At 43.6% G+C, this 27119-nt stretch overlaps 3 protein-coding genes across 20 annotated transcripts in view; 1 reads left to right on the top strand and 2 right to left on the bottom strand.

Annotated features, from left to right (window-relative positions):
• The window catches only part of KIF1B (kinesin family member 1B), a 327303-nt gene that overhangs the window by 146062 nt on the left and 154122 nt on the right, over positions 1–27119 (bottom strand). For 11 of the 15 annotated variants that reach the window (XM_059912466.1, XM_059912483.1, XM_059912491.1 and 8 more), the window contains exon 1: positions 572–917. The exons of 2 other annotated variants lie outside the window; for them this stretch is intronic. The gene's annotated coding sequence lies outside the window, so the exon portion shown is untranslated. Of the gene's footprint in view, positions 1–571; positions 918–27119 lie in introns of those variants that run through there. 2 more of the 15 variants (XM_059912580.1, XM_059912589.1) reach the window with 1 other exon arrangement.
• On the top strand, positions 187–876 carry LOC132347495 (basic proline-rich protein-like). The gene has a single exon (XM_059894060.1). It carries the CDS (start codon positions 187–189, stop codon positions 874–876), a length of 690 nt encoding a protein of 229 aa, XP_059750043.1.
• The window catches only part of UBE4B (ubiquitination factor E4B), a 112375-nt gene continuing 110210 nt past the window's right edge, over positions 24955–27119 (bottom strand). For all 4 annotated transcript variants that reach the window (XM_059912614.1, XM_059912622.1, XM_059912631.1 and 1 more), the window contains 2 exons: positions 26670–26816; positions 24955–26333 (listed from right to left, as the gene is read on the bottom strand). In XM_059912614.1, the coding sequence (XP_059768597.1) occupies positions 26272–26333; positions 26670–26816 (209 nt within the window). In that variant the 3' untranslated portion in view covers positions 24955–26271. The remainder of the gene's footprint in view (positions 26334–26669; positions 26817–27119) is intronic.

Genomic DNA, 27119 nt, shown 5'->3' with positions numbered 1-27119 from the left:
CACCGCGCCCCTCCTCTCCAGTCCTTGCGCCATCGGCTCCCCCTCCCCCGCGATGCCCGCTCCTGCCTTCATCTGGCAAAAGGGCCCAACCACATTCCTAGCCGAAGCCCCGATGCCAACCAAAACGGGGAAGAGGGGATGGGGGAAATAAGAAAGGGTAGCTTCAAGACGGAGCAAAGCCGCAATATGCGCAGAGAGCCCGGCGAACGGGCCGACAGCGGCGGCTCGGCTGACCTCTGGGCACGGCCGGAGCCTGGCGGCTCAGGGGGAGCGGAGGGCTGGTGCGGGGCGCTGCGGGGGACCCGGCAGGCCGCTGGACCCAAGCCCGGGGCTCGCGGGGACGGTCCCCCACCCCCGAGGCCGAGGCTCCCCAACCCCGCCCCGCCCCGCCCCGCCCCACCCGTTGCCCCGGTGGGGCAGCGCCCTCAGTACTCGCGGCTCCGGCCCGGCTCGGAGCTTCCCCCGCTCGGACCCCGCCGGCCCCTGCCCCGGCCGCCCCTCCCCCCGGGCGGCCCCCTCCTCAGGCCAGCGGCGAAGCGCCCCCCGCCGCCCTCCCCGCCCCCCGCCTTACCTCAGCCGCGCTGCGGACAGACGGATGGGCGGGCGGGCTGGCCAGATCAGCAAGCGCCGCGGCGCGCGGGGGCGCGGGGAGCCCGGCACCGACGCTCCTCAGCGCGAGCAGCGGCCGCCGAGAGCCGCAGGGCGCCGCTCGGCAGCCCCATCACGCATCGGGCCAGCCCCGCACCGAGAGCCGCGGCTGGCGGAGGGCGGGAGCGCGAGAGACCGGGGCGCGGCGAAGGGCCGGCGGTGGCGGCTTCGGCGGTCGGGGAGCGGCTCGGCCTCACGCTGGCACCTCCCAACACGGCCGCCGTCTGACTACCCCGCGTCGGTCCTCGCGAAGCTCCGCCTGCAGCCGCCGGCGCCGGACACCGCCCGGAGCCCGGCCGCCGCGCGTCACCTCCGCCCGCCCTTGCGCCCGCGACTGACGCGGGCAGCGGCCAATCGGGTTGCAGAGCTCGGGGTGGCCGGCCAATCGCAGGGGAAGCCGGAGAAGGGATGCGGCGAGGAGAGGCGGAGACGGCGGGGCGCCCCCTGGTGGCTCAGAAGCCGGAGCGGGTGCGGGGGTGCGGCGTGGGCGAAGGCTGTGCCCGGAGTCCCCTCCAGGTTGACCCCCGAAGGGCGTAAGTCGGCAGCAGGCGCGCCGGGCTAACCCGATCATCCGCCTTGTAAGGGGACAAAGCAAGCCTATGTGGGGCGGGGCGGGACTGTGGGGGCCAGAGGAGCAGAGACGATTGTGGGAGGCGGCCGAGTGTGGAGTCATTGTCCGTTTGGAAAACATCTCACGCGTTGAAGCCGCCGAACGCGGCGCAGTCGGAGCTGAAACACGCAAAGGGATGAGTATGATCCCGCAGAAAGCCCCCCGGCCTATTCTTATCGAGCCCGATCACAACACCTCCCACACGCCACCTTGGGAGAAAAGGCCGAATGAGTAATGGAAAAGCATGAGTTAGTGGGCATTCAACTTGTCTCCTTGGGAGACCGAGTAAGGGCCGCGAGTAAAAGAACAAAATGCTTTGTATCGCCCCGAGTTAACCGACCGAGCTCGCATCTGGGAGATGCCCTTGAAGGAGGGTTATTGGAATTCAGAAACCCGGAGAACACAAGAGCTCTGGTAGCGATTTTTAAAAGTCAGGTTTAGATTCAGCTCAAAAGAAAAAGCCCACAACTGTTCATGAGAGGTACAATTCAGTACTTAACAAAATATTAATTCAGCGGTAATATGTGAAATTATCATGCCAAGCATCACTATTTTATCAGGTTGTGAAATGCTTTTTGATTTACTAGCAGAAATTTAAAGTAAAATCGGATTTTTCCCCCTGAATTCAATACAATATTGGATTTTAAAAGCCTTCTTTATAAGCATAGACGCTAAAACATCAAAATTAAGTTTCTACACTAATAATTTTGGAAGATTTCCACCCCTGCTAAAGTCCTCATGCTCGCCATCCAGTCAACATCTATTGAACATTTCTCATTTCATTTAGAATTTAAACTTCACCTATCCACAAAAGGATTTGACATAGCTTACACTGAAGCGTACAAACAATAAAACTATATAGCGTTAAAGTAGGAGTAAAGTTAATAATTTTTTTAAATAATAAAAGGCTCTATGGTGGGGGCACTGGCTGAATAAGGGGAACACATAGAAAGAGAAAATAATAGTAAAAACGAGAGTCAAGGGCTTCCCTGCTGGCGCAGTGGTTAAGAATCTGCCTGCCAGTGCAGGGGACACGGGTTCGAGTCCTGATCCAGAAAGATCCGCACATGCCGCAGAGCAACTAAGCCCGTGCGCCACAACTACTGAGCCTGCGCTCTAGAGCCCGTGAGCCACAACTACTGAAGCCCGCGCGCCTAGAGCCCGAGCTCCACAACAAGAGAAGCCACCGCAATGAAGAGTAGCCGCCGCTCACCGCAACTAGAGAAAGCCTGCACACAGCAACAAAGACCCAACGCAGCCAAAAATAAAATAAATAAATTTATTTAAAAAAAAAACAAAACAGTCAAGGGAATGTGCCACCACTGAGCACAAAACCCAGCTCCTAGCTTCCTAAAGGCCAACACAAAAATGAGCTTACAATGAGTTAATAAACAGAAGCTCATCAATTCATCAGTAGAAACCAACTTTTTCCTTAAATAAAGAGCTCTTTGCATAAGTACTCTGATAAGCACCATGGAGAGTTACAAAAACCTGGATGGTAGTTAATATTGTTTGAGCTCTCAATGGAGCTTAAATTAAAAAGAATCTAAAACAGTGAAGGGAATGTGGTGGTAATCAGCCCTAGACAAATTAAGCAAAAGCACACAGAGAAGGGTCAATAGAGGCAGATTAGACTGTTCTAGGTTTCAAGATGAAAATAGCCTGGTCTGCATAAGCATTTTGCCCCTCTGACAGATGAAGTCACTCTGCAGAGCCCTTCAGTTTCTCAGATTACAGATTTTGTACAAAGGCACCTCTCTAAAGTCAGAAAGTACTAGAAAATTGAACTTAGCCATGGCCCAGTAGAGTTATCCCTACGATACAAGGAAAGAACACCAAAAGATTTATTAATGTGATGCACACAGCCATGCTACCACAATTAATAAGGTTTCTGGATACAAGATCAATATACAAAAATCCAAAGTGCTCCTTTTCATTAGGAATAGCCAACTAGAAGACGTGATATAAAGAGATTCTGTTAAAAATAGCAATAAAACTATTAAATGTTTAAGGATAAGTTGACAAAAGATGAACAAGACCCATATGGAAAGAAGTTATACAACTGTATTGTTGAAACACATTAAAGAAGACCTAAATAAATAGAGGTACTGTATTCTTTATTTGGGGGCAGGAAGAAAATATTATAAAGATGTCACTTCTTTCCAAGTTAGTCTATAAACTCAATGTAATTTCTTTTTTTTTTTTTCCTTTTTTTTGGCTGCGTTGGGTCTTCTTGCTGCATGCAGGCTTTGTCTAGTTGTGGCAAGCGGGGACTACTCTTCGTTGCGGTGCGCGGGCTTCTCATTGTGGTGGCTTCTCTTGTTGCGGAGCACGGGCTCTAGGCACGCGGGCTTCAGTAGTTGCAGCACACGGGCTCACTAGTTGTGGCTCATGGGCTCTAGAGCGCAGGCTCAGTAGTTGTGGTGCATGGGTTTAGCTGCCCCGTGGCATGTGGGATCTTCCCAGACCAGGGATCGAACCTGTGCCCCTTGCATTGGCAGGTGGATTCTTAACCACTGGACCATCAGGGAAGTCCTATAATTTCAGTGAATATTTCAACAGGATTTTTCATGGAATTTGACAAGGTGATGGTAAAATTCAAATGGTAAATCTATTCCATGTCCATTTTGAAAAAATCATATACTAGAACAAATCCAAGAATATCCATGGCAATTTTGAAGAATGAGGTGTGGGGATTTGCCCATAAGTTAGTAAGATTTTCTGTAACATCATACTAATTAGAATTCTGTTGCATTGGCACAAGAATATACAAATACAGAAATGGAACAGAATAGAGTCTAGAAACAACCCACGTGCATATGGGAATATAACATATGACAGCACTGGCATTACAAATCAATGGAGAAATGATAAACTATAAATGATAATAACTGATGTGGAATAATTGCTTAACTATATGGTAAAAAATGTGATCCTTACATCACACCATACAAAAAATAAATTTCAGGTGGACTGAAAGCCTAAATCAGAAAAACAAAATTGGGCTTCCCTGGTGGTGCAGTGGTTAAGAATCCGCCTGCCAATGCAGGGGACACAGGTTTGAGCCCTGGTCCAGGAAGATCCCACATGCCGTGGAGCGCCTAAGCCTGGGCGCCACAACTACTGAACCTGCGCTCTAGAGCCCGCAAGCCACAACTACTGAGCCCATGTGCCACAACTACTGAAGTCCATACGTCTAGAGCACGTGCTCTGCAACAAAGAGAAGCTGCCGCAATGAGAAGCTCATGCACCGCAACGAACAGTAGCGTCTGCTCGCTGCAACTAGAGAAGCCCGCGCACAGCAACGAAGACCCAACGCAGCCAAAAATAAAATAAATAAAATAAAATAAATTAATTAAAAAAAAGAAAAGCAAAACTGTAAATGGTTTAGTAGGAAATATAAAATATTTTTATGACCTTGAGATAAAAAGAGAAAAAAGTATTAATCACAAAGGACTGATGAATTTGACAATAATTTTTAGAAAACACTTCTATATAACAAAAGATATTGTAAAACAAAGCAAACAACAAACCATAGATTGGAAAAATATATTTGCAACACATTTCACCAATGAAGCATTCAGAATATATAAAGAAATTCAATCAATTTACAATAATACAAATTAGTATGAAAATATAAACAACCTAGCAGGAAAAAAATGTGCAAAAGGTTACGAGTAGAAAATTCACAGAGGGGAATTCCCTGGCAGTCCAGTGGTTAGGACTCAGTGCTTTCACTACCAAGGGCTGAGGTTCAGTACCTGGTCAGCGAACTAAGATCGGCCGCAAAAAAAAAAGAAGAAGAAAGAAAGAAAAGAGAATTCACAGAGGAAGGTATGAAAAGACACCTAACTCACTGGAAATGAGATAGCATACCACATCCATCTAATTGCCAGAAATGAAAAGCGTAACAACACCAAGTGATGTCAGGGAGTGAAATGGCCCGACATTGTTAACAACCAGGCAAATAGAAGATGAGCATAGACTCTAATCCAGCAATTCCTCCTCCAGTATATACCCTAGAGAAACTCTTGCATAGGTAGATAAGGAAACAGATACAAGAATGGTGTTTGCAATATTGTTTGTAATAGGGAAAAATGGAAATGTCCATCAGCAGGAGAATGGATGAATAAATTGTGATATAGTCATATAATAGAATACTACATGGCAGTAAAAAGAATGATCCAAAAAAAAAGAATGATCCAGAGCTACCTTTTTTTTTTTTTTTTTTGGCTGTGCCTCGTGGCTTGCAGGATCTTAGTTCCCTGACCAGGGATTGAACCCGGGGCCCCAGCAGTGAAAGTGCTGAGTCCTAACCACTGGACCGCCAGGGAACTCCCAAGAGCTACATTTAACAACACACCTTTAGCAGTCAGGGCCCAGTCAGGAAACAGGAACCATGATAGTTGTTACAAACACAGCAGATTTAATAGGTGAAATGGTTATCCCGATGCTCCCAGGCTCAAAGAGAAAAAAAAAGGAGACGGGATTATAACTCAGAGACTAGAAACTGTAGGAAGGTGCTACACCCATGAGCATTGGGAGAACAAAAAGGAGGAGGGGGTGTCACCAAAGCTAGGAGACTCGAGGAGGGGCCAGGACTGGAGCTGGGGATGAAGAGGAACGGCCGCTGCATCAGGAGAAAGCACCAGAAGAAAGGAAGGAGCAAAAATGAAAGAAAAACCATGACTTCTCTCATCTCAATACCTCTTACTTGGCAGAACCCAAAGGGAAACCAACTGGCAAAGGAGCCTGAGAAATACAGACTACAGAAGGGTGGGTACAGGGCTGAGAAACAATTGGTAAATACCCAGCACAATGGCTTATCTCAAAAACATGAAGCTGAGTTAAAAAAAAAAAAAAAATTTATGTGTGCCGTATAATGTCATTTATATATAAAGTTTGAAAACATGCAGAAGAACACTATACTATATAGTGTCCTATGTATAATGTATGTAGGACTATATTCATGTACAGTCGAAAACATGGGTGAGAATGATAATCACCAAATTCAGAATATAGGTTATCCCAAGAGAGAGAAAAGAAAGGAAGCAGGACACAAGAAGCATCAACTCCATCTGTAATATTTTATTTCTTGGGAAAAAAAAATGATCCGAGGATGGGAATGTTGACAGAGTTGGGTGTGGATACGTGGGTGGGTATCGTTATGTTAGTCTCTATCCTGTACTGCCTGTTACAAAATACTTCATCATTTAAAAACAATATTTGGGAACTTCCCTGGTGGTCCGGTGGTAAAGAATCTGCCTTCCAATGCAGGGGACGTGGGTTCGATCCCTGGCCAGGGAACTAGGATTCCACATGCTGCAGGGCAACTAAGCCCATGCACCACAACTACTGAGCTCGCGCGCCTCAACTAGAGAGTCCGTGTGCTGCAACTAAGACCTGACGCAGCCAAAAATAAATTAAATAAATAAATAATAATTTTTTTAAAAAATAAATAAAAAATAAAAACGATATTTGTCCTAAGGCATCCCAGCTCTGATCCCACCAGTAATCCTCTGCAGTCTGGGTCAGCAGCTGGATCAGAGGGACTGACCAGTGGCAGCTGGACGAAGCATGAAGGGCTGAGTGCGCAGGAGACCATGAGCCATAATCCTCTCTCTGACCTGGTTTTAAGATGCGCTGGTCTCACAGCCTGCTATGTAAAAGGCCACCACGTCTTGGCCAAACAGTTGGGCTTCCTGACTCAGAGTCTGTATTCATTCAAAGCTGCCGCATGGGGAATTCCCTGGGAGGGGGTCCAGTGGTTAGGTCCCCACGTTTCCACTGCAGGGGGCACGGGTTCGATCCTTGGTTGGGGAACTAAGATCCCGCAGGCCACACGGTGTGGCAAAAAACAACAACAACGGCAACAAAACTGCCACATGCCACCACTTGCACTGACAAAAATGTAGGAAGAGCTCATTTTCATTTCTGGGAGAATTAAGACTGCAGTCCTCTGCAGAATTATCCATGTCCATAAGGCGAATTATTTTCTGGTTATTTTAACCAAGATCAGGTAACACATGTACTTAAGTCTTGGATCATATTGCACATTTAAAAATAGAAACTGCTTATATTTTTGGACATAGGAGGTCGCCATGTTGAAGTAGAAAAGATCTGGGGTTTTGTGTGTGTGTGTGTGTGTGTGTGTGTGTGTGTGTGTGTGTTTTATTTATTTATTTTTAATATTTATTTATTTACTTGGCTGTGCCGAATCTTAGTTGCGGTGTGTGGGACCTTTGCTGCGGCAGGCGGGATCTTTAGTTGCAGCATGCATGCAGGATCTAGTTCCCCAATGGGGAATCGAACCGGGACCCCCTGTACTGGGAGCGTGGAGTCCCAGCCGTTGGATCACCAGGGAAGTCCCCAGATCTGTTTTTTTATACAAAGTCCTTGTAAATATTGATTAGTTAACATCTATTTGATATAAGTACGTGTGTACAGATTGTATTAAACACTGTATTAAATAACAACAATTTAGAGCTCAAGATAAATCAATAAGTGCTCTCTTTTTTTCAGTGAATACTTCGATAGAATTCAGTTTGGTTTAACTCATTAATATTAATATACAGTGACACCACTTATGCTGAGGTTATTTGGAATCAGAGAATCAAAACAGGAAAATATTTTAGAACTGGTTAGTCTACTCCATCAGGAAACCGATGAGCAAAGAAAGCCTTCTAGTTTGCAGAGGACTAATTTTTTTTGATGGCTTCAACTACCCAGAATCCAGAAGGAAGGAAAAGAAAACCAACCAAAATAGATGTTTTAAAACTCAAACATCTTATTCACTGGAAATTTCCTCAGGCCCACGTTCAATACCTCTTTACTTATGTTGCACCACTAATTCTTTTTTTTTTTAAGGTTTTTTTTGTTGTGGACCATTTTTAAAGTCTTCATTGAATTTGTTACAATACTGTTTCTGTTGTTTATGTTTTGGTTTTTTGGCCACGAGGCATGTGGGATCCTAGCTCCCCAACAAGGGATTGAACCCACACCCCCTGCATTGGAAGGTGAAGTCTTAACCACTGGACCGCCAGGGAAGTCCCCTGCACCACTAATTCTAACAAGTTCCACTGCCAGAATTTTTAGCTAATGAGATCAGTGGAACAAATTGGAAAGGGGGGATTGCAACACTAGAAGTGAGGCTTGCTACAACAAGGGTTAAAATTTTAAAAGCATGTGTAAGATCTCAAAAAACCTGGCTGTCTCATAACACTTGGATCTAAACGACTTTTAGCTATCTCCAAAAACCAAACTAATACAAAAACTGAATTCTGGTATTGTCTAGAATAGTCAAAATCATACTGCAGGATATAAACACAATTCTGGAAAAGTAATTTCAAAAACATGTCAAGTAGGGCAAAAGTGACACCTTTGAAAATAAGTTTGTAGTCTTCTAGACAGCCCTGAAAAGAAAAAAGTCTCCACCTGGACCACAGTCTCTAAAGTTGTTAAAGGCGGTAGCAAAATCAACTGGTGTCATTTCCCCCCCTTTTTCTCCAATGCTCAATTCATTTAAATATAAAATGAATATCAGTTTAACAAGTAATATATACAACACAATGCAGGTTAGCACAATTGCTATGATCACCCTGGCCCTGAGGATGACACAGTAAATGCCAAAAAAATCCATGCAGAAGTAATGAATCAAGAACCAGGCACCAATATTTTTGTAGACTAAAAGAAATGGGAAATTTTAATGTGGTGTGTTCTCTTAGTTCCCAATGATTAGTGCAAGATTTTGTTTTAATCACCTGTTGGCTCTTTGCAAAAACAGGCAGCTGTAATCAATATGTCTGGCTTTTCCCCTGGTCCTAACTGGGGATCCATCATTTCAGCCAAATAAGAATCTTCTGCATAGATTCTCCTCTTCTGAATTGCAGTTTACATATAATTTTTCTGTAACAAGCATTTTTACTAACTAGGCACAACCTTGTATCAATTAACTTTGGTCTTAAAGCCATGATTAAAGAAACCAAATTGTTGTTTCTGGCAATTTCTGTGCCAGTGACAGATGGCCCTAGAACACATGGGAAGAAGACGTGCCTGAAATGGGCTCCCTACAGCTCCAGAGAGACGCCAGCTGTCAGGAGGGACACTCTAGGCAAAACGGAGAGCTGGGATGATGTCCAGGTGAACGGGGCTCAGCAGAGTCATGATGTGTCAGATGACCCCTTCATCGCCATCATTCCCAAATCCCCATTCCAAGGAGACTATCCTGAAGACATAGCTTGGCCCAAAGCTCCAGCTTTCAGACAGTGCCTCACGGGAACTGCACTTTTTTACCCTTGCTTAGAGCACAACCACTTGAGATGAATATATAATTCCTGCTGAGAGAAAGCATCTACTGCAAAGAGGAAGTAGAGAGGGGTTGAGAGCACCTGGCCTTTACAATCCAACTGTTTGGATTCTAATTCTGTCACTTGCTATGTGCCCTTGAGCACATAGCCCTTGGTTTCCTCATCTCTAAAATAGGAGTGAAGATAATACCTAATTCACTCTTTACATTGTATGAATCAAATCAGAGTGTGAGTGTAGGGAACTCCCTGGCGGTCCAGTGGTTAGGACTCAGCACCTTCACTGCTGAGGGTCAGGGTTCAATCCCTGGTCAGGGAACTAAATTCCTGCAAGCCGCGCAGCGTGGCCCAAAAAAAAAAAAAGAAAAAGTGTGAGTGTAAAGCATAATGTCCAGTGCACTGTCACATTAATAATTATAAAACCATAGTCACATTGAGTCAAAAACAAGCTCATTGACTCCTTCTCTCTTCTTTAAGTGAGCTTATTTCTCCTTTCCCTTGTTTCCGTATCTACTGATTACAGTCACAGTATCTAAAATGTTATGATGAAATACACCTGCTTCATCCAAGCTATGGGATCGTGAGCAAGTCAATATCTCTAGACTTCAGTTTTTGATCATTAAGTAAGGCGGTTAGAGTAGATGAGTTCTAAAGAACTTTCAAGTTCTAATACCTTGGCCTTCTGTACTTACTGGATTTTTTCCTTCCTCTCCAGAGAGACCAAGAGTTTAAACAGATGGTAATGATGATGGTGCCAGTGATGATAGCAGTTGGTATTTATTGAGCATTTACTATAAACCAAGAACTGTATTAAGCACTCCACATTATTTCATTTGATCTTCACAACAGTCTATAAAACAGGTACTCTTCTTGTTGCAAATTCACATATAAGGAAACTCAGAGAAGTTGTGGAGACTGGTAAATGGCCTCCCAACGGTACCAGGTCCCAATCCCTGGAAACTGTAAGTATTACCTTATATGGAAACAGGGTCTTTGTAGATATAAATTTAGTGTTTTGAGGCCAGGAGATTATCCTAGATTATCAAAAATGGGCCCTAAATGCAAGCATGTGTATCCTTATGAGAGGAAGGCAGAGGGAGATTTGATTACACATACAGAAGTGAGGAAAAAAAAAAAAAGGGGACTTCCCTGGCGGTCCAGTGGTAAAGACTCTGAGCTTCCAACGCAGGGGATGTGGGTTCGATCCCTGGTCAGGGGACTAACTAAGATCCCACATGCCTCACACGCAGTGCAGCAAAAAAAAAAAAAAAAGTGAGGAAGGCAGTGTGACCACAGAGGTAGAGACTGGAACGATGCAGTCACAAGCCAAGGAAGCAGTCTCCCCAAGCCGGAAGGGGCAAGAGCCTCCAGAAGCAGCATGGCCTGGCCAGTGCTTTGATTTTTCAGCCCAGTGATACAGATTTCGGAATTCTGGCCTCCAGAAATGTGAGATCATAAAATTCTCTTACTCTAAGCCAACTAGTTTGTGGTAATTTGTTATATCGGCCACAGAAAACTCATACTGAGATTAAGTAATTTATTCATGGTCATGGTTAATAAGTGGTGATAGAGTCAGGATTCAAATCCATGAACATCTGGCTCCAAATGCTACGCTCTTCAGCACAGCACGGAACACCCCTTATAATATATAAAACAGACAGACAGTGACGAAGTACTAACTATCAAAAAAGGAAGGAGAAGAAAAATTGGAATTCCATCAAAAGCAGGGTAGCATTCTGGTTGATTCAACCAAATCCATTCTCTCTACCGCAAACATCTCAGCTTTAGAAGTGTGACTTTAAAAGTTCATTCTCCCACACACTTTACATCGAAATTAGGTCATTCCTGCATCACAGCCAAGAATGTGTGCACTTCAAGGAGAAGAAACAATTTGTAAAAAGAGAAAAGATGATACATTTAGTTTATAGCTAAAGAGGTTACTTGGCAGCAATTTCAGCCTCTTAGTCCACAGTTGGCAATCAGAGAAGCAGAAGCTGCTTATCTTTTGAAAAGGTTTGTTTCCTTTTTTCTCCTTCAGCTGGGACTCTGTCTTCAATTTTCTCAAGGAAAATGAGTAAGGGCTAAGAACTGGATTTTCTATTCCCCTCTCTTGCTACCTTCCTGACTGTTGGAGTTCCCAGGCAAATCAGCTAATGGGAAAGTTAGGATTGGGGGTTTGAATTTAACCCTAATCTGCAAATGAGCCCACATTTTTCTCTGTAGGAACAAGACCTTCATCTCTTTAACACTCATTAAACTTCTAGTTTATACTCTGAGCCTCTTATAGTCATCAGTGTGTGTCTCCAAATCCACCAACTTGATTCATCTTACCTCCTTTCCCCCCTTTTTTTGGCCATTTAAATGAATATGCACAAAGTTTTGAGATAAGTGGTCAGAATAGCAGGGTGGTCTGCAATGCTCTAAATTAAATGTTGTTCTCGACCCAGATTTATGGGCACAAAGCAGCAAGCGTGCAGAGAACTGATGAGGTCCCCTTGGCTGCCACAGTATTTCTCAATCATCCTACAGAAGTCAACTGGAAAAGAAAAATGTTTTCGCATTACTAACAGCCTCAGTACATTGTGGTTTGAAAGCATGATAAAGCACAGCCTTTAAGACAAGGCGTCTCTAAGGAAGAAGGTAAGCATTTAGATCTATGCTATTTATATAAACAGCTGACTCTGTACTTAGAGCTCAAAATTAACCCTATTTCTTCATAATGTGCTTTTCTTTATAAGAGCTCAAAGTCTTTTTTTTTTTTTAAAAGCCATTACATCAGCCATTTCTTTCCATCCATGTAATGTTGAAAGGTAACACACTCATTTCACAAGGACACTGAAAGCTACAGAAATCATCTCCAAAGGCTATCAATCCACCAGTGAAGTGAGCAGAGAGGCCTGCAGACGAGACAAGCTCTGACAACAGCGCATTCTGTGTGTCTGTCTGTCTCTGTCTCTTTCACACACACGCACACACACACCTTGCACTGAAAGAACTTCAACATGTCACGGGGTTGGAGATACCATGTTTTCGTTTTTGTTTTTTAATCACAATCCAGCCTGCCTGTCCGCTTTCTACCTTTCAATTAGTGGCAATTTATCCAACGTGCTTAGATTTCCACAAAACAGCATAAATAATTTAAACCACCATAAAAAGTGATACATGACACAAGAGGACAGAAGATTTAAAGGAGACAGTCTCCTGGAAAAGAGCTGCACCAACGTTCCTCTTTTCATCCCAGGATCCCCAGGGTTTCAAAACAACTGAAGCAAAGCTCTTGCCCATGTTTCTTTATTTTTTGATTCAAAGTACTCCAAAGAGTACCTTACAGGGAGAAATCGGTGAGCCTCAGTGTTTTCAATTAGCACCTGTGTAGTGGCAGGCAAGTAACATAACCCCTCTGACTCTCAGTTCCTTCATCTGTAGGATGAGATGGATAATCCAGTCGGCCCTCTGTACATGCAGATGTGGAACCCGTGGACAAGGATGGCCGGCTGCACTGCACCATTTTATATAAGGGACTTGAGCATCTGTGGATTTTGGTATCCGTGGGAGTTCTGGAGCCAATCCCCTGCAGATACCGAGGGACAACTATAGTATCTACCGCAAGGGATCTTGGGCGAATTAGATGAGGCTGTAATCGACACCACTGAACCCAGCCATGGAGGGGCCTGAATAGAGAGTGAGGAAGAGACTGAGAAACTATATAAAAACTGAGAAATCCGTAAGGAGACACAAGGTAATTACACTCTGGGATAGGAGGTGACGGCAGCCTGACCCTCTTCTCCTGTTCCCTTCTCCTCCTCCATGCCCAAAGGACCAGGTGATTATAGCCACAGTAAGAGCAGTGCTGGGGAAGAGGTACAAGAAGTTTTCTTTTTTTTTTTTTGGCCCCACCATTCGGCTTGCAGGATCTTGGTCCCCTGACCAGGGACTGAACCCTCGCCCTGGCAGTGAAAGCACTGAGTCCTAAACACTGGACAACCAGGGAATTCCAACAAGAAGTTTTCTTGAAGGGCAGTGTGACCTGTTGGGATGACAAATGGGGACTCATGAGACCTATAATGTAATGTCACCAACTTTACCCTCTGAGATGCACCCCCCAACACACACACACACACACACACACACACACACACGTACACTCACTCACCAGGAGGGCACAGACTGGGGCCTGAGCTTTAGCCCTGCTCACTACACATTACCATTACCATCCAGGTAACTTATAGTACCCAAAGGAATATGAGCTCATGAGAAAATAACTATACATTTAAGAAGCAGAACAGCTATAACATAAATCAGAGACCATAAACTGAACAACTTATATCAGAGGAAGCAGAATTAATGGACTAAGACACAATAAAAATTTCCAATAAGCATAATAAATATCTTCAAAGAGATAGGCTATTGGTAATAAGTAATGAAATAAGCAGTTATTTAAAAAAACTAATTGGAGATACAGGGTCCAACAGGAAAATGCATACGAAGAAGGAATTAGTGAGTCAGAAGATAAGACTGAGAAACTCCACTAGAAGACTCCAAGAAGGGACTAAGAGGGGAAACATTTAGAAAAATATGTGTATATGTATATACATAGAGAGAGAGAGAAAGAGAAATGGCATCATAAGTTATAATGCTAAATCACTGATTTATACGATATAGTGGCTTTGAACATTGGCATCTCAAATACAGAGAAAAAGTCAGTGAGGAAGTTACTAAAACCAGAAAAAGGTATTATAAGAAAAGAAAAACTATAAACCAATATAAATATTGATTATATTAGATATAGATATAGATAGATGTAAAAACTCAACAAAATTTTAGCAAATTGAGTCAAACAATATATGAAAAAAATAATACATGACGTCCTAGTGAGATTTCTCCCAGGATGGCAAGGTTTAACATTCAAAAATTAATCAGGGCTTCCCTGGTGGCGCAGTGGTTGAGAATCTGCCTGCCAATGCAGGGGACACGGGTTTGAGCCCCGGTCTGGGAAGATCCCACATGCCACGGAGCAACTAGGCCCGTGAGCCACAATTACTGAGCCTGCGCATCTGGAGCCTGTGCTCCGCAACAAGAGAGGCCGCGATAATGAGAGGCCCGCGCACTGCGATGAAGAGTGGCCCCCACGTGCCGCAACTAGAGAAAGCCCTCGCACAGAAACGAAGACCCAACACAGCCATAAATAAATAAATTAAAAAAAAAAAAAGAAATACAACCAAATTACTTAAAAAAAAAATTAATCAGTGTAATTCATCACATTAATAGCCTAAAAAAAAACCCAAACTATATTAACATCTCAATAGATGCAGAAAATGCATTTGACAAAAATCCAAGATCCAAAAATCAACATCAAATGGACCCTGAAACATATTCAAGAATGTTCATAGCTACATTATTAATAGTAGTTCCAAACTGGAGCTACAAGTGTCCAGCAACAGTAAAATGGATAAAAAATATTTTGGTATATTTAAACAATGAAATATATATAGCAATGAAAATGAATGAATCATAGGTAATGCAGCAATACTGACTACACTCATTCTTATGATGTAATATTGATCAAGAAAAGTCAGATTTAAATATATTAAATTAAATATATTAATATAGGGACTTCCCTGGTGGCGCAGTGGTTAAGAATCCACCTGCCAATGCAGGGGACACGGGTTCGATTCCTGGTCCTGGAAGATCCCACATGCCACGGAGCAACTAAGCCCGTGCGCCACAACTACTGAAGGCCACACGCCTAGAGCCCGTGCTCCACAACAAGAGAAGCCACAGCAATGAGAAGCCTGTGCACCACAACGAAGAGTAGCCCCCACTCGCTGCAACTAGAGAAAGCCCGTGCGCAGCAACGAAGACCCAACGCAGCCAAAAATAAATTAAATTAATTTTAAAAAATAAAATAAAATGAACAAAACGAAGCAACTGAGTTTCCGTACCTCAATTTACTCTTGTTTCAGTCTTCCCCTTGTAAGTAAATGGCAACTGCATCTCTCAAGCTGTTCAAGCTAAAATTTTAGGGCCATATTTAATCCCCTTTTTTCTCTCATTCTCACATCCAGGCAATTGACAAATCTTTTGACTGTACCTTCAAAATATGTCCAGGGTCTCCACACTTCACACCTCTGCTGCCACTGCCCTGGTCTAAGCTTCCCATCATTCTTTCCTGAATTGCTGTAATAGCCTTCCACTGGGTGCCCTCATGTCTTTGTTTTTACACCTCCCATCCCCTTTTCCATCTGTTTTCCACCGTAGCCAGAGTTGATAACATGAATGAGTGTTGGGTAGTGTCACTCTTCTGCTCACACCTTTCAATACCAATCGCTCTCACTCAAGGTAAAAGCATAGCCTTTGCAATGGCCTATCATGTGTAGCCACCATCTCTCCAGCCCTCTCAGTTTCTCTAACCTCATCTCCTACTACTCACAGCCTTGCTCACTTCCCTCCAGTACACTTGCCTCCTTGCTGTTCCTTAAACGTACCAAGAGAACTCCAGCCGCAGCTTCTGCATTTGTATGTTTCCATAGTCTGGACCACTCTTCCCACAGATCTTTGCAGGCCTCTCTCCATTACTTTCAAGATTTTTTTTCTTTTTGGCTGCGTGGCTCATGGAATCCTAGTTCCCTGACCAGGGATCGAACTTGGTCCCCCTGCAGAGGAAGCGCCGAGTCCTAACCATTGGACTGTCAGGTAATTCCCTGCTTTCAAGATTTTTAAATGATGCTTTTTCAGAGAGACCTTCCCTAACCACCTCCCAAAAGGGTGTCTCATATACTGCTGGTGAGACGGTAAATGGTACATCCCCATATATAGCAAAATTGGAATTTTATATACTCTTTGATCATCTAATTCCATTGCTAGGAATATATCTTAACATATGTTTGCATGCATACAACGATGAATTTACAAGGTAGTTCACTGCTGCACTGCTTGAGGTAACCCAGATTGCAATCAGCCCAAGTGCTATCGATAGATGACTTAGTAATAATAGAGTATTTGTGCTGCTGGAAGAAAAAAAAAGGATTCCAAGGTATATTTTACATGGAAAAAAGCAAGAAGCAGACAGTGTAGTACTACCATTTCTGTTGAAAAAGAAAACTGGTAACAGCAGTGGGAGGGATACTGGAAGGCTGGAGGACTGGGGTGGAAATAAGGAGGCAGGTATTTCTTGTATTTTGAACTATTTGTACATATTTCTTTTTCTTTTTCTTTTTTTTTTTCTGGCTGCTCCACCTGGCTTGCAGGATCTTAGTTTCCAAACCAGGGATTGAACCCTCGCCCTTAGCAGCAAAAGCATGGAGTCCTAACCACTGGACCACCAGGGAATTCCCTGTACGTATTTCTTATTCAGAAGATTAAATTAGGGACTTCCCTGGTGGTCCAGTGTTTAAGACTTTGTCTTCCAATGCAGGGGGTGCGGGTTCGATCCCTGGTTGGGGAGCTGAGATCCCATAAGCCTCTCGGCCAGAAAACCAAAACATAAAACAGAAGCAATATTGCAACAAATTCAATAAAGACTTTAAAAATGGTCCACGTTAAAAAAAACTTAAAAAAAAGATTAAATTAAAAAAATGTAAAGTCCTGAAACCACATTCATGGTTTTGAAACTTGAAAAAGCTGGTCATTGCTCAACACTGTGAATACACCAAACACCACTCAATTTTTTAAAAAATTAAATTAATTAATTAATTTATTTGGCTGCATTGGGTCTTCATTGCTGTGCACGGGCTTTCTCTAGTTGTGGCGAGCGGGGGCTACTCTTCCTTGCAGTGCGTGGCTTCTCACTTGCGGTGGCTTCTCTTGTTGCGGAGCACGGGCTCTAGGCACACAGGCTTCAGTAGTTGTGGCACGCGGGCTCAGTAGTTGTGGCTTGTGGGCTCTAGAGCGCAGGCTCAGTAGTTGTGGCGCACGGGCTTAGTTGCTCCGCGGCATGTGGGATCTTCCCGGAGCAGGGCTCGAATCCGTGTCCCCTGCATTGGCAGGCGGATTCTTCACTGCGCCACCAGGGAAGTCCAACAACACTGAATTTTAAACATTAAGATGGTTAATTGTATCGTATACTAACGCATGTATGTGGAATCTAGAAAAATCGTACAGATGAACCATTTTGCAAGGCAGAAATAGAGACACAGATGTAGAGAACAAACATATGGACACCAAGGGGGGAAAGCGGGGGGTGGGGGGTGATGAACTGGGAGACTGGGATTGACATATACACACTAATATGTATAAAATAGATAACTAATAAGAACCTGCTGTATAGCACAGGGAACTCCACTGTACAGTAGAAACAACACAACATTGTAAAACAACTGTACCCCAATTAAAAAAAAAGAAAGATGGTTAATTGTATGTTATGTGAATTTTACCTCCAAAATCCATAAATAAAAATATAGGTAGATACAACAGTACTAAAATTCAGAACTTCCACTCAAAAAAAGAAGATTACAACAAATCTATCAGAGTGATAATAGATTGGCGGAAGATATTCCCAACATCTAAAACTGACTAGGGAGTAAATTCTAGAAAATACAAAAGAATGCCTACAAAACAGCAAGAAAAGGGGCAGGAAAACACAGAATTGTCATTTTACAGACGGGGGAAAACTGTGTGGATGATTGCATTTTCTAAGATGGCTCAATGAGATCTCCCATGCACATGCTGTTTTGTTTTGTTTTTTTTTAAATATTTATTTATTTAATTAATTTATTTAGCTGCGCCGTATCTTCGTTGCGGCATGCAGGCTCCTTTAGTTGTGGCATGCGGGATCTAGTTCCCTGACAAGGGATCAAACCCGGGCCCCCTGCATTGGGAGCGTGGAGTCTTAACCACTGGACCACCAGGGAAGTCCCCCACATGCTGTTTTTAAAATGTGACACTGGAATTCCTCCCATTGAGAGGTGGGGTCTGTGTTCCTTCCCCTTGAACCTGGGCAGGCCTGCGACTGTATATGACTTCCGAGGCTGCTAGGTCATAAAAAACCAACTTCTGCTGGGTCCTCTTGGGGTGCTAGCTCTTAGAACCTGGTATGTGAAGCCAAAAGCCCCAGGGAGGCCATGTGTAGGTGTTCCAGCCAACAGTCCCAGTTGCGTCCCAGCCAACAGTCCCAGCTGGGTCCCAGCCAACAGCCAGATGTGAATGAGGAAGCTTTTACAATGACTCCAGCCTCAGCCACTATGATTGTAATGGCCTAAGAGTCCCTGAGTGAGAACTGCCTTGTTGAGTTCAGGCCAACCCAGAACCATGATAGATAATCATTAAATAATAACTAATGTTTTAAGCCATTAAATCTGTTTAGCAGCAAGATTTAGGTCCTGGAAGTGGGTGCGATTGTAACCAAGCCTAAATTACAGGGCATTGGCTTCGGGACTGAATGGCAGGCAGAGGACATAGAGGAGACTATTAGTGAGGCCTACAGGGCATCTAAGAAGCTTTAAAGCAAAGTGAGTAACTGTTATTGGAAGCTGGAGGAAAGGGAACGCTTTCTATGGAGTGGTGGAAATTTTGGCAACTCTGTCATCTGTGGTAATGTGAAGAGAAGAAATGTACCTAGTGAACTCAATGACCGAGGTAAGGAAATTTCAAGGCAGGAATAATGAATGTGTCACTTGGCTTCTCATTGCCTATGGAAGAATGGCTTCTGGGCAGAAATCAAGTAGAGATCACTGTCAGGTAAACTTCTAAAGATGAGGTCAAGAACATGACTGTAAAATCCTTTGTTAAGATCTCAGAAAGATTTAAGGGTTTCACAAGAAATTCAAAATAGAGAAGAGTTTCTCATGAAGACATTTGTGGTTGTGGCTTTTGTCTGGAAGAGTAAACCCCAAGAAGATTCATAGAAAACCCACACAATTTTAAGAGAACTGTTTTGAGGAAAGCACCTCCAGCTTAAATGAAAAGGGACAGAAAAAGTACAACATGAAAAGAGACTCTGGAACCCAATCTCTTCACAAGCAGGAAAGAAACGTGGAAGGGTACTTAGTTGCAATTCAGTTTTCTTGTGGAAAAGAAAGAAGAGATTCGGAGGCAGAAACCAAGAGTCCAGAAGGTGGAAGTGAGAACCTTGGTGAACAATTCACAGGCTGTAGGACTGATCCCTGAACAAGGAACTGGCAAACACACGCCTAACTGGATTTCCGAATTACTATGGACCAGTGACTCATGCGTGTTCCCGGTTGCCAACTTTTTGAACAGGAGCATCTATAATGGTTTTTCTACGCCTGGCCCACCATTATATGTTCTCCATGTGTGGAGATAACTTGTATCTTTAGTTCACATATCTTTGGGTCCAGAGGAATAGCACTCGATGGTACCCAAAGAATCAGATCTGAGGAGGCTCATCTATACCTAGGCTTGCTTTGAAGGACAAGACAATGGACTTCAAGCTGATGTCATAATGGGATGAAATTTGGGAGTCTTAGAGGAAGGGATGAACTAGGAAGAGTGTAAATTGTTACCAGAGAGGGAATATGGCAGATCTTATTTTGCAAGATGGCCAGAACAACATCTCCCATACCAGATGCTCTTCTTACAGTGTGATGTTAATGTCTTCCCATCATGAGGTTGGGCTGTATGTTCTTTCCCCTTAAATCCGGGTGGGCTCGTGACTAAGGCAGAAGGGCGCCTATGTTACTTCCAAACCTGAGTTGTAAAAGGCAACACAGCTTCTGTCTGGTCTTTGCGGGTGCTTGCTCTTGGGACCTCCAGAATCGTGGGAGATGAAATCACTGTTATTGTATCAAGCCACTAAATTTGGGGGTATTTGGTTTTGCAGTGATAGATAACTGACACAACTGGAATGACAAACAAATATATGAAGAGATCATTCATTCAACAAACATATTGAGCATTTACTCTGTGCTAGGCACTCTTCTAGGTGCTGGGGATACATAACAGACTAAAATCTCTGCCCTCATGGGGCATACATTCTAGTGGGGAGAAATAGAGTGTAATCAAGAAAATAGTAGATATAGACTGCTAGATAATGATGAATGCTAAGGAGAAAATGCAAAGAAAGGGACTAGCAAAGCACAGCAAAAGTGGGTGAATGAATTACAATTTTAAAAAAGAGTGAACAGGGACTTCCCTGGTGGTGCAGTGGTTAACAATCTGCCTGCCAATGCAGGGGACGCAGGCTCAAGCCCTGGTCCGGGAAGATCACACATGCTGTGGAGCAACTAAGCCCGTGTGCCACAGCTACTGAGCCTGCGCTCTGGAGCCCGCGAGCCACAACAAATGAGCCCGCATGCCACAGCTGCTGAGGCCCGTGTGCCTGGAGCCCGTGCTCTGCAACGAGAGGCCACCACAATGAGAAGCCTGCGCACCGCAATGAAGAGTAGCCCCCGCTCACCGCAACTAGAGAAAGCCCACGTGCAGCAACAAAGACCCAATGCAGCCAAAAATAAATAAATTCATAAAAAAAAAATAAATAAAAAGAGTGAACAAGGAAGGGCTTGAAAAGGTGATTTTTTTTTTTTTTTTGGCCACACCGTGCGGCATGTGGGATCTTAGTTCCCCGACAAAGGATCGAACCCTTGCCCGCTGCAGGGGAAGCTTGAAGTCTTAACCACTAGACTGCCAGGGAAGTCGCTGATTTTTGAGTAAAGACCTCAAGCAAATAAGAGAGTGAGTGATCCATGTATTTCTCTGTGGGAAGAAGATTCCTTGTAGAGGGAGCCAAGAGCACCAGGGCCCTAGGAGGGGTGGAGAGCGTGTCTACAGTTTAAGGAGGACAATGAGGCCAGGGTGGCTTAGTGGTTGGCCTTAGGGGAGGTTACAGGATATGAGGTCAAAGGGATAATGTGGTGGGTGGATACTGCCTTCTAGGCCAGTGTAAGGGCTTCTTTTATTCTGAGGAGATTAGGAAGCCACTGGAGGGTTTTGAGCACATAAGTGACATAACCTTAGTTAAGTTTTAACAAGACTGCTTCAGCTGCTGTTTTGAGAAAGGACAAGGGACGAACAGGGAGACCAGTTATGATGCTGTTGCAGTAATCTAGAACACCGCGAATGATGACTCAGACCAATAACGGCAGTGGACCTGGTGAGAAGCAGTTGAATTCTGGGTATATTTTATAGGCAGAGCTGAGAAATTTGTGGGCAGACTGAATAGGAAAAGAGTAAAACAGAGGAGTAAAGGATGACCCCAAAGTTTTGAACTGACAAAACTGGAAGGATAGAGTTGACATTTACTGTGATGGGGAGACTAAGAGGATTAGGTTTGGGGTGAAATATAAGGAACTTGATTTAGATATGTGAATTCCAAGGGTCTTTTAGACATCTGGGGTGTCCAGTGTCTGCAGTACAGGAGGGAGGTCTGGGCTGGAGATACAAATTTGGGGGTCAACAGTGAGTGTCTGATATTGAAAGCTGTGAGACTGAAGTTATTTAACCATTTAAAATGAGGGTTGAATGGAGAACAGTATGGAGGTTCCTTAAAAAACTAAAAATAGAATTACCATATGACATAGCAATCCCACTACTGGGCATATACACAGAGAAAACCATAATTCAAAAAGACACGTGCACCCCAATGTTCATTGCAGCACTATTTACAATAGCCAGGTCATGCAACCTAAATGCCCATTGACAGACGAATGGATAAAGAAGATGTGGTACATATATACAATGGAATATTACTCAGCCATAAAAAGGAACAAAATTGGGTCATTTGTAGAGACGTGGATGGACCTAGAGACTGTCATACAGAGTGAAGTAAGTCAGAAAGAGAAAAACAAGTATCATATATTAATGCATATATGTGGAATCTAGAAAAATGGTACAGATGAACCAGTTTGCAGGGCAGAAACAGAGACACAGATGTATGGACACCAAGGGGGAAAAGTGAGGGGGAGTGGTGATGGTGGTGGGATGAACTGGGAGATTGGGATTGACATATATACACTAATATGTATATAACAGATAACTAATAAGAACCTGCGGTATAAAAAATTTTTATAAATAAAAAATAAAATAAAATGAGGGTTGAGTCTAGAGTTGACCCCAAGGCCAAAGTGCCTTCTGGAATGCTATGCTGCTTCTCCATATCTCCTTTGCCCTTATGAACTTGGACCATTCTGGAATACAGTTGGCCCTCTGTACACGCGGGTTCCACATCCAGATTAAACCAGCCACGGTTTGAAGACTCCAGAAAGTTCCAGAAAGGCAAAACTTGCATTTGTCGCCCGCCATCAACTATTTACATTGTATTTACAACTATTTACACTGCATTAGATATTATAAGTAATCTAGAGATGATTTAAAGTACATGGAAAGGTTATAAGCAAACACTACACCATTTTATATAACAAACTTGAGCATCTGCAGATTTTGGTATCTCTTGAGGTCCTGGAACCAACCTCCTGCAGATACTGAGGGACCACTGAACTGCCACACAGCAGGAGTGGTGAAGGGATCAGAGCCTGAAGCCCAGATGGCCTAGATTCATATGCCATTTCCCTATTCCCTTTACACAACTGTTGAGGAGTTAACGAATTAATATATGAGTGGCTTGTACATAGAAAATGCTCATAAAATGCACATTATTTATCAACCAAGGGTGACTTCCTTAGCCCAATGCCAGCTGATCCAAACGTCAAGCTCATACTATGGATGTTTCCTTCAATCAAAAAGTTACCTAGGACTTCCCTGGTGGCGCAGTGGTTAGGAATCTGCCTGCCAGTCCAGGGGACACGGGTTCGAGCCCTGGGCTGGGAAGATCCCACATGCTGCGGAGCAGCTAAGCCCGTGCGCCACAACTACTGAGCCTGTGTGCTGCAACTACTGAAACCTGTGCACCTAGAGCCCGTGCTCTGCAACAAGAGAATCCACCGCAATGAGAAGCCTGCACACCGCAACAAAGAGTAGCCTCCGCTCGCCCCAACTAGAGAAAGCCTGCGCGCAGCAATGAAGACCCAAAGCAGCCAAAAATAAATTAAAAAAAAAAAAAAAAAAGTTACCTAGTCAGATAGGGCCTATTTATCTCCCCTTAGCACCTCAACACAAACACTGAAATTCACTATTTTATGTACCAAACCCAAAGGTTACAAAATGTGAACAAAATAACGTGCTCGGCTATTTTTTGAAAAGATATTCTTATCAATTCCGTTTAAAAACCCACACAATAGTGAGTCACAAAACGACTAAGAAGCTATTTTAATCATCTTTCTCTTCAGGATCTTTTCTCTTCTGCTCCTCTGATTCTCAGATCCTCCTTCCTGTTTGGCCATCTTCCTTGTAGCCAAGACCTACTTTTAAAATATTTTGGAACTTATTTTAATATCCATAATTCACAGAATGAAGGCAGTCACAAGTTTCTATACAATAGCAAGCCTTAGACTCTAAAAATAGAAATAGCAAATATCTTCCCCCTAGAGACAGTACAAGTAGGAGACATGCCCTAGCCGGCAGAAGGTCCTTCAAACCTCCGAATTCTGAATTTTCAAAACAATGAGTACATCTGAAGGGGTAAAGCAGCATCTTATTACATTCATGGGGAAAGAGTGGGGCATGCAAATAACACGACAGAACCTGTGCCTCTGCAGAGTTTATCTTCTGGATAGAGAGGAAAGAAACAATACACATTCATGAGATGGAGAAACAAAACTGGCAATAGAAGCCAATAAATATCATTAACTGTATAGGCATAAATGAATATAAACTTGGTAAAAAATAAATGAACAATTATCTGCACTGTGGGATTACAGGTGATTTTGGCTTTCTTTCACCTATATTGTCTAAAATTGTTAACAGGAATACATTATATTTTTTGGAAAAAGGAAAAAGTTGATTTAGTCCAAATGTGCTCAAGAGTAGTGGCTAAGGGCATGGACTCTGGAGCCTGGACACCTGCTCTTCCACTAACTGGCCAGGTGACCTTGGGCAAGTGACCTAACCTCTCCACATCCCACAGCCTGACCTGCTGGAAAAAAACAAAGATGATCGTACCATCTTAGAGAACAAAATCGTAAATGTAAAGGCCTTGGCATAGGTTGGCACACAGTAAATGCTGCAGAAACGCTTGGTCTTATTATATGAGCTGGTAGGTAAGGTTTCATCAACTGCAGTACCTAAGATAATGTTCATGAGATGGGTTGAACTTGAGCAAAAATTTTCAAGGTCAGGGAAAAGATATTTGCGATAGGGTAACCACCTGAGAACCGAAGAGACTGAACATGACAAAGCTCAACCGCTTGAACAAGCAAACAGTGACAGAAGAACCAACTGGAGCATCAAGACTGACACAATAGGAAAGGTTTATTTTAAAAACAGCAACTCCTAATTGGCTGCAGGAAAGATCACGTACCACATGCGAACACATCTGGCTCTTGGTCTTCACCCACCCCTTTGTTTTCCACAAAAAGAAGAGACTCAAAGAAGATTCCTTCTGAATGTGTATCACCATTTATTGTAGTTTGCGTTAGGAACTGAACAGAGGACATTGTCTGTGGAGCGGGGAAGAAAGGAAAAGAAAAAGAAAGTATGTTTTTGTAGACTTAATTTCTTCAAAACACTTTATGGTTTCAAATCCTTTTTTACCCCAAAGGAGATTCAAGAATCCGAGTATGGTAAGTGGGGAGCAGTAATACAAAAAATCTTATGTTTATGTGCGTGTGTGTGGGTGTGTTTTTCTTCGTGTGTGTTTTTACAAGCAGACGTACTTCCACATTTCTTGCACCCCTTTTTTGCTTTGGTAAGGCCAAGCCCCACAGGACACATCATACAAACGACCCCTGCCTTGAACTCACAGACTCAAGGGTTGAGGAATTTATTTACCCTTGCAGATAACTATAAAGGTTTCCAACTGTCACATAGCATTAAAAAAAACCCAACCCCCTCCCAAACCGTAAGATGCGAAATCCTGATACACTTAAACGCTTTCTTTGCTGCAGCTGTTCCTCGGATTCCTAATCGTGGACTTACTACCAAGACCAGAGCAACAGGATTCTCTTCATTTTGTTTAGAATAAAAAAAAATTTTAAGGGACATTTCAAAATAATAAAAAAAAAAAAACTGAAATTCAAATTCTGAAAATATCTTGCCTTTTTTATTAATCATGTCATCTAACACCAATTAAAAAAACAAATATGTGAATATGATATAAAAATACGATCCCAGGATTAACACTTTGTTGCAGGCACAGTTATCTCACAGAATATATGTTTGGAGGGCCAGGGAAAAGAGTTTATTTTTGTTTTTGCTTCTCTTAAAAAAAATCCACAGCAGTGCAAGTAGGATCAGGATGGGGCCGGCGGGGGGCGGTGGGGGGGGGGGGAAGATTCTTAGCAGCAAAATGTCCAAGGTTCTCTAATCACAATCAAAATCAATGGATACTGGATTTAGGAAAAAAAAAAAAACATGAAGGGGATGCTGCCCAGACCCATTCGTCATTGATCACTAACAGACTTCCGCAGCAAAAGCCCCAAATTGTGACACATGAAGGACGTGCTCTATTACACAAGCAATCATAAAACGTATCCCTCAAGCTTTTGACCACGTCTGTCACTTAAATATATGTACAGGAATTGGGCTCCTCTTCTTATTCATGTCCTTTCGGGTCTCCACTGTTTGGTCACTCTGGGTGGGCTCTTGGTGTATTTTGCCACTTCTGGCCTCCAACACGTGAACAGCATTTGCACCGCCGACGCTGCTCCGGCCTGCCTCGCCGGCCTTGGCTGTTTCTCGCAGAGGGTGGGCAAGGGGGATGGTTTAATGATCATTGTTCTGTTTCTCTCTCATCCAGGCATGAATCTGTTCTTTCAGTTCTGGCACTGAGAAAAGAAAGGAAAGAATTAATACCCCAGATGGGAGGGCTCTTCCTGAGACATGATGCTTGTAGTTCTGTATAAAAGGAAAGAAAAGGCCATTCATTCCCTCACTGAACTGAATTCAGGCTGAAGAAGAAATAGGACATGAAAAGTAAGAACTGGAATTCTGTAGTGAAAAAGAGCAAAGAATGTTTTGTGTCTTGCCCATTAAGTGTCAGAAACCATGCGGTGTCTGGATTTGTTAAATTTCCCCCTTTTGACGATTCTCTGATACACGATTTTGGCCTCACTGCTCAGTACAGGTGTAGGCACTGCAGTTCGAGCCAGGCCCTCCTCTACCTGGTTCCAGCATGCTCTCTGTCAGCGTCTGTCGGTTGAAGGGGTCCGTGGGGGAGTTTAGCAAGTGCCGCAGGATGATGGAGCGGTCCATGATGGTGCCAGAGGGCAGCCGCACGGGGTCAGTCATCAGGGTGTCCATCAGAGGGTCTACAGAGACAAAGCAAAGCAAACTCTGATGTAACAATAGAGCCTAAAACTGAAAAAGAAAACAAAGTCCCTCCTATCAGTGAAAAATATAACCATAGAAACAGCAACTAAATGGCCCCTACCAGGCCCCCAAGTTTAGAAGGAAATCAGCATTAGATAAAGGCATATACTTTGCCTTCCGTAGAGGGGAAGCACCATTTTGTCAGCTACTGCTGGGAGGAAAGAATAGACAAAAAAGACAGCAGGACAGACACAGTGGCAGGCCCTCCCGGGCTGTATGGCGAAGATGGCAGGCTAGAATCA

Source organism: Balaenoptera ricei, chromosome 1 (assembly GCF_028023285.1).
Source record: "Balaenoptera ricei isolate mBalRic1 chromosome 1, mBalRic1.hap2, whole genome shotgun sequence".
NCBI classification, from domain to species: Eukaryota; Metazoa; Chordata; class Mammalia; order Artiodactyla; family Balaenopteridae; genus Balaenoptera; species Balaenoptera ricei.
The sequence above is the reverse complement of the archived record's forward strand: the minus strand, read 5'-3'. Positions and strand labels throughout refer to the sequence as shown.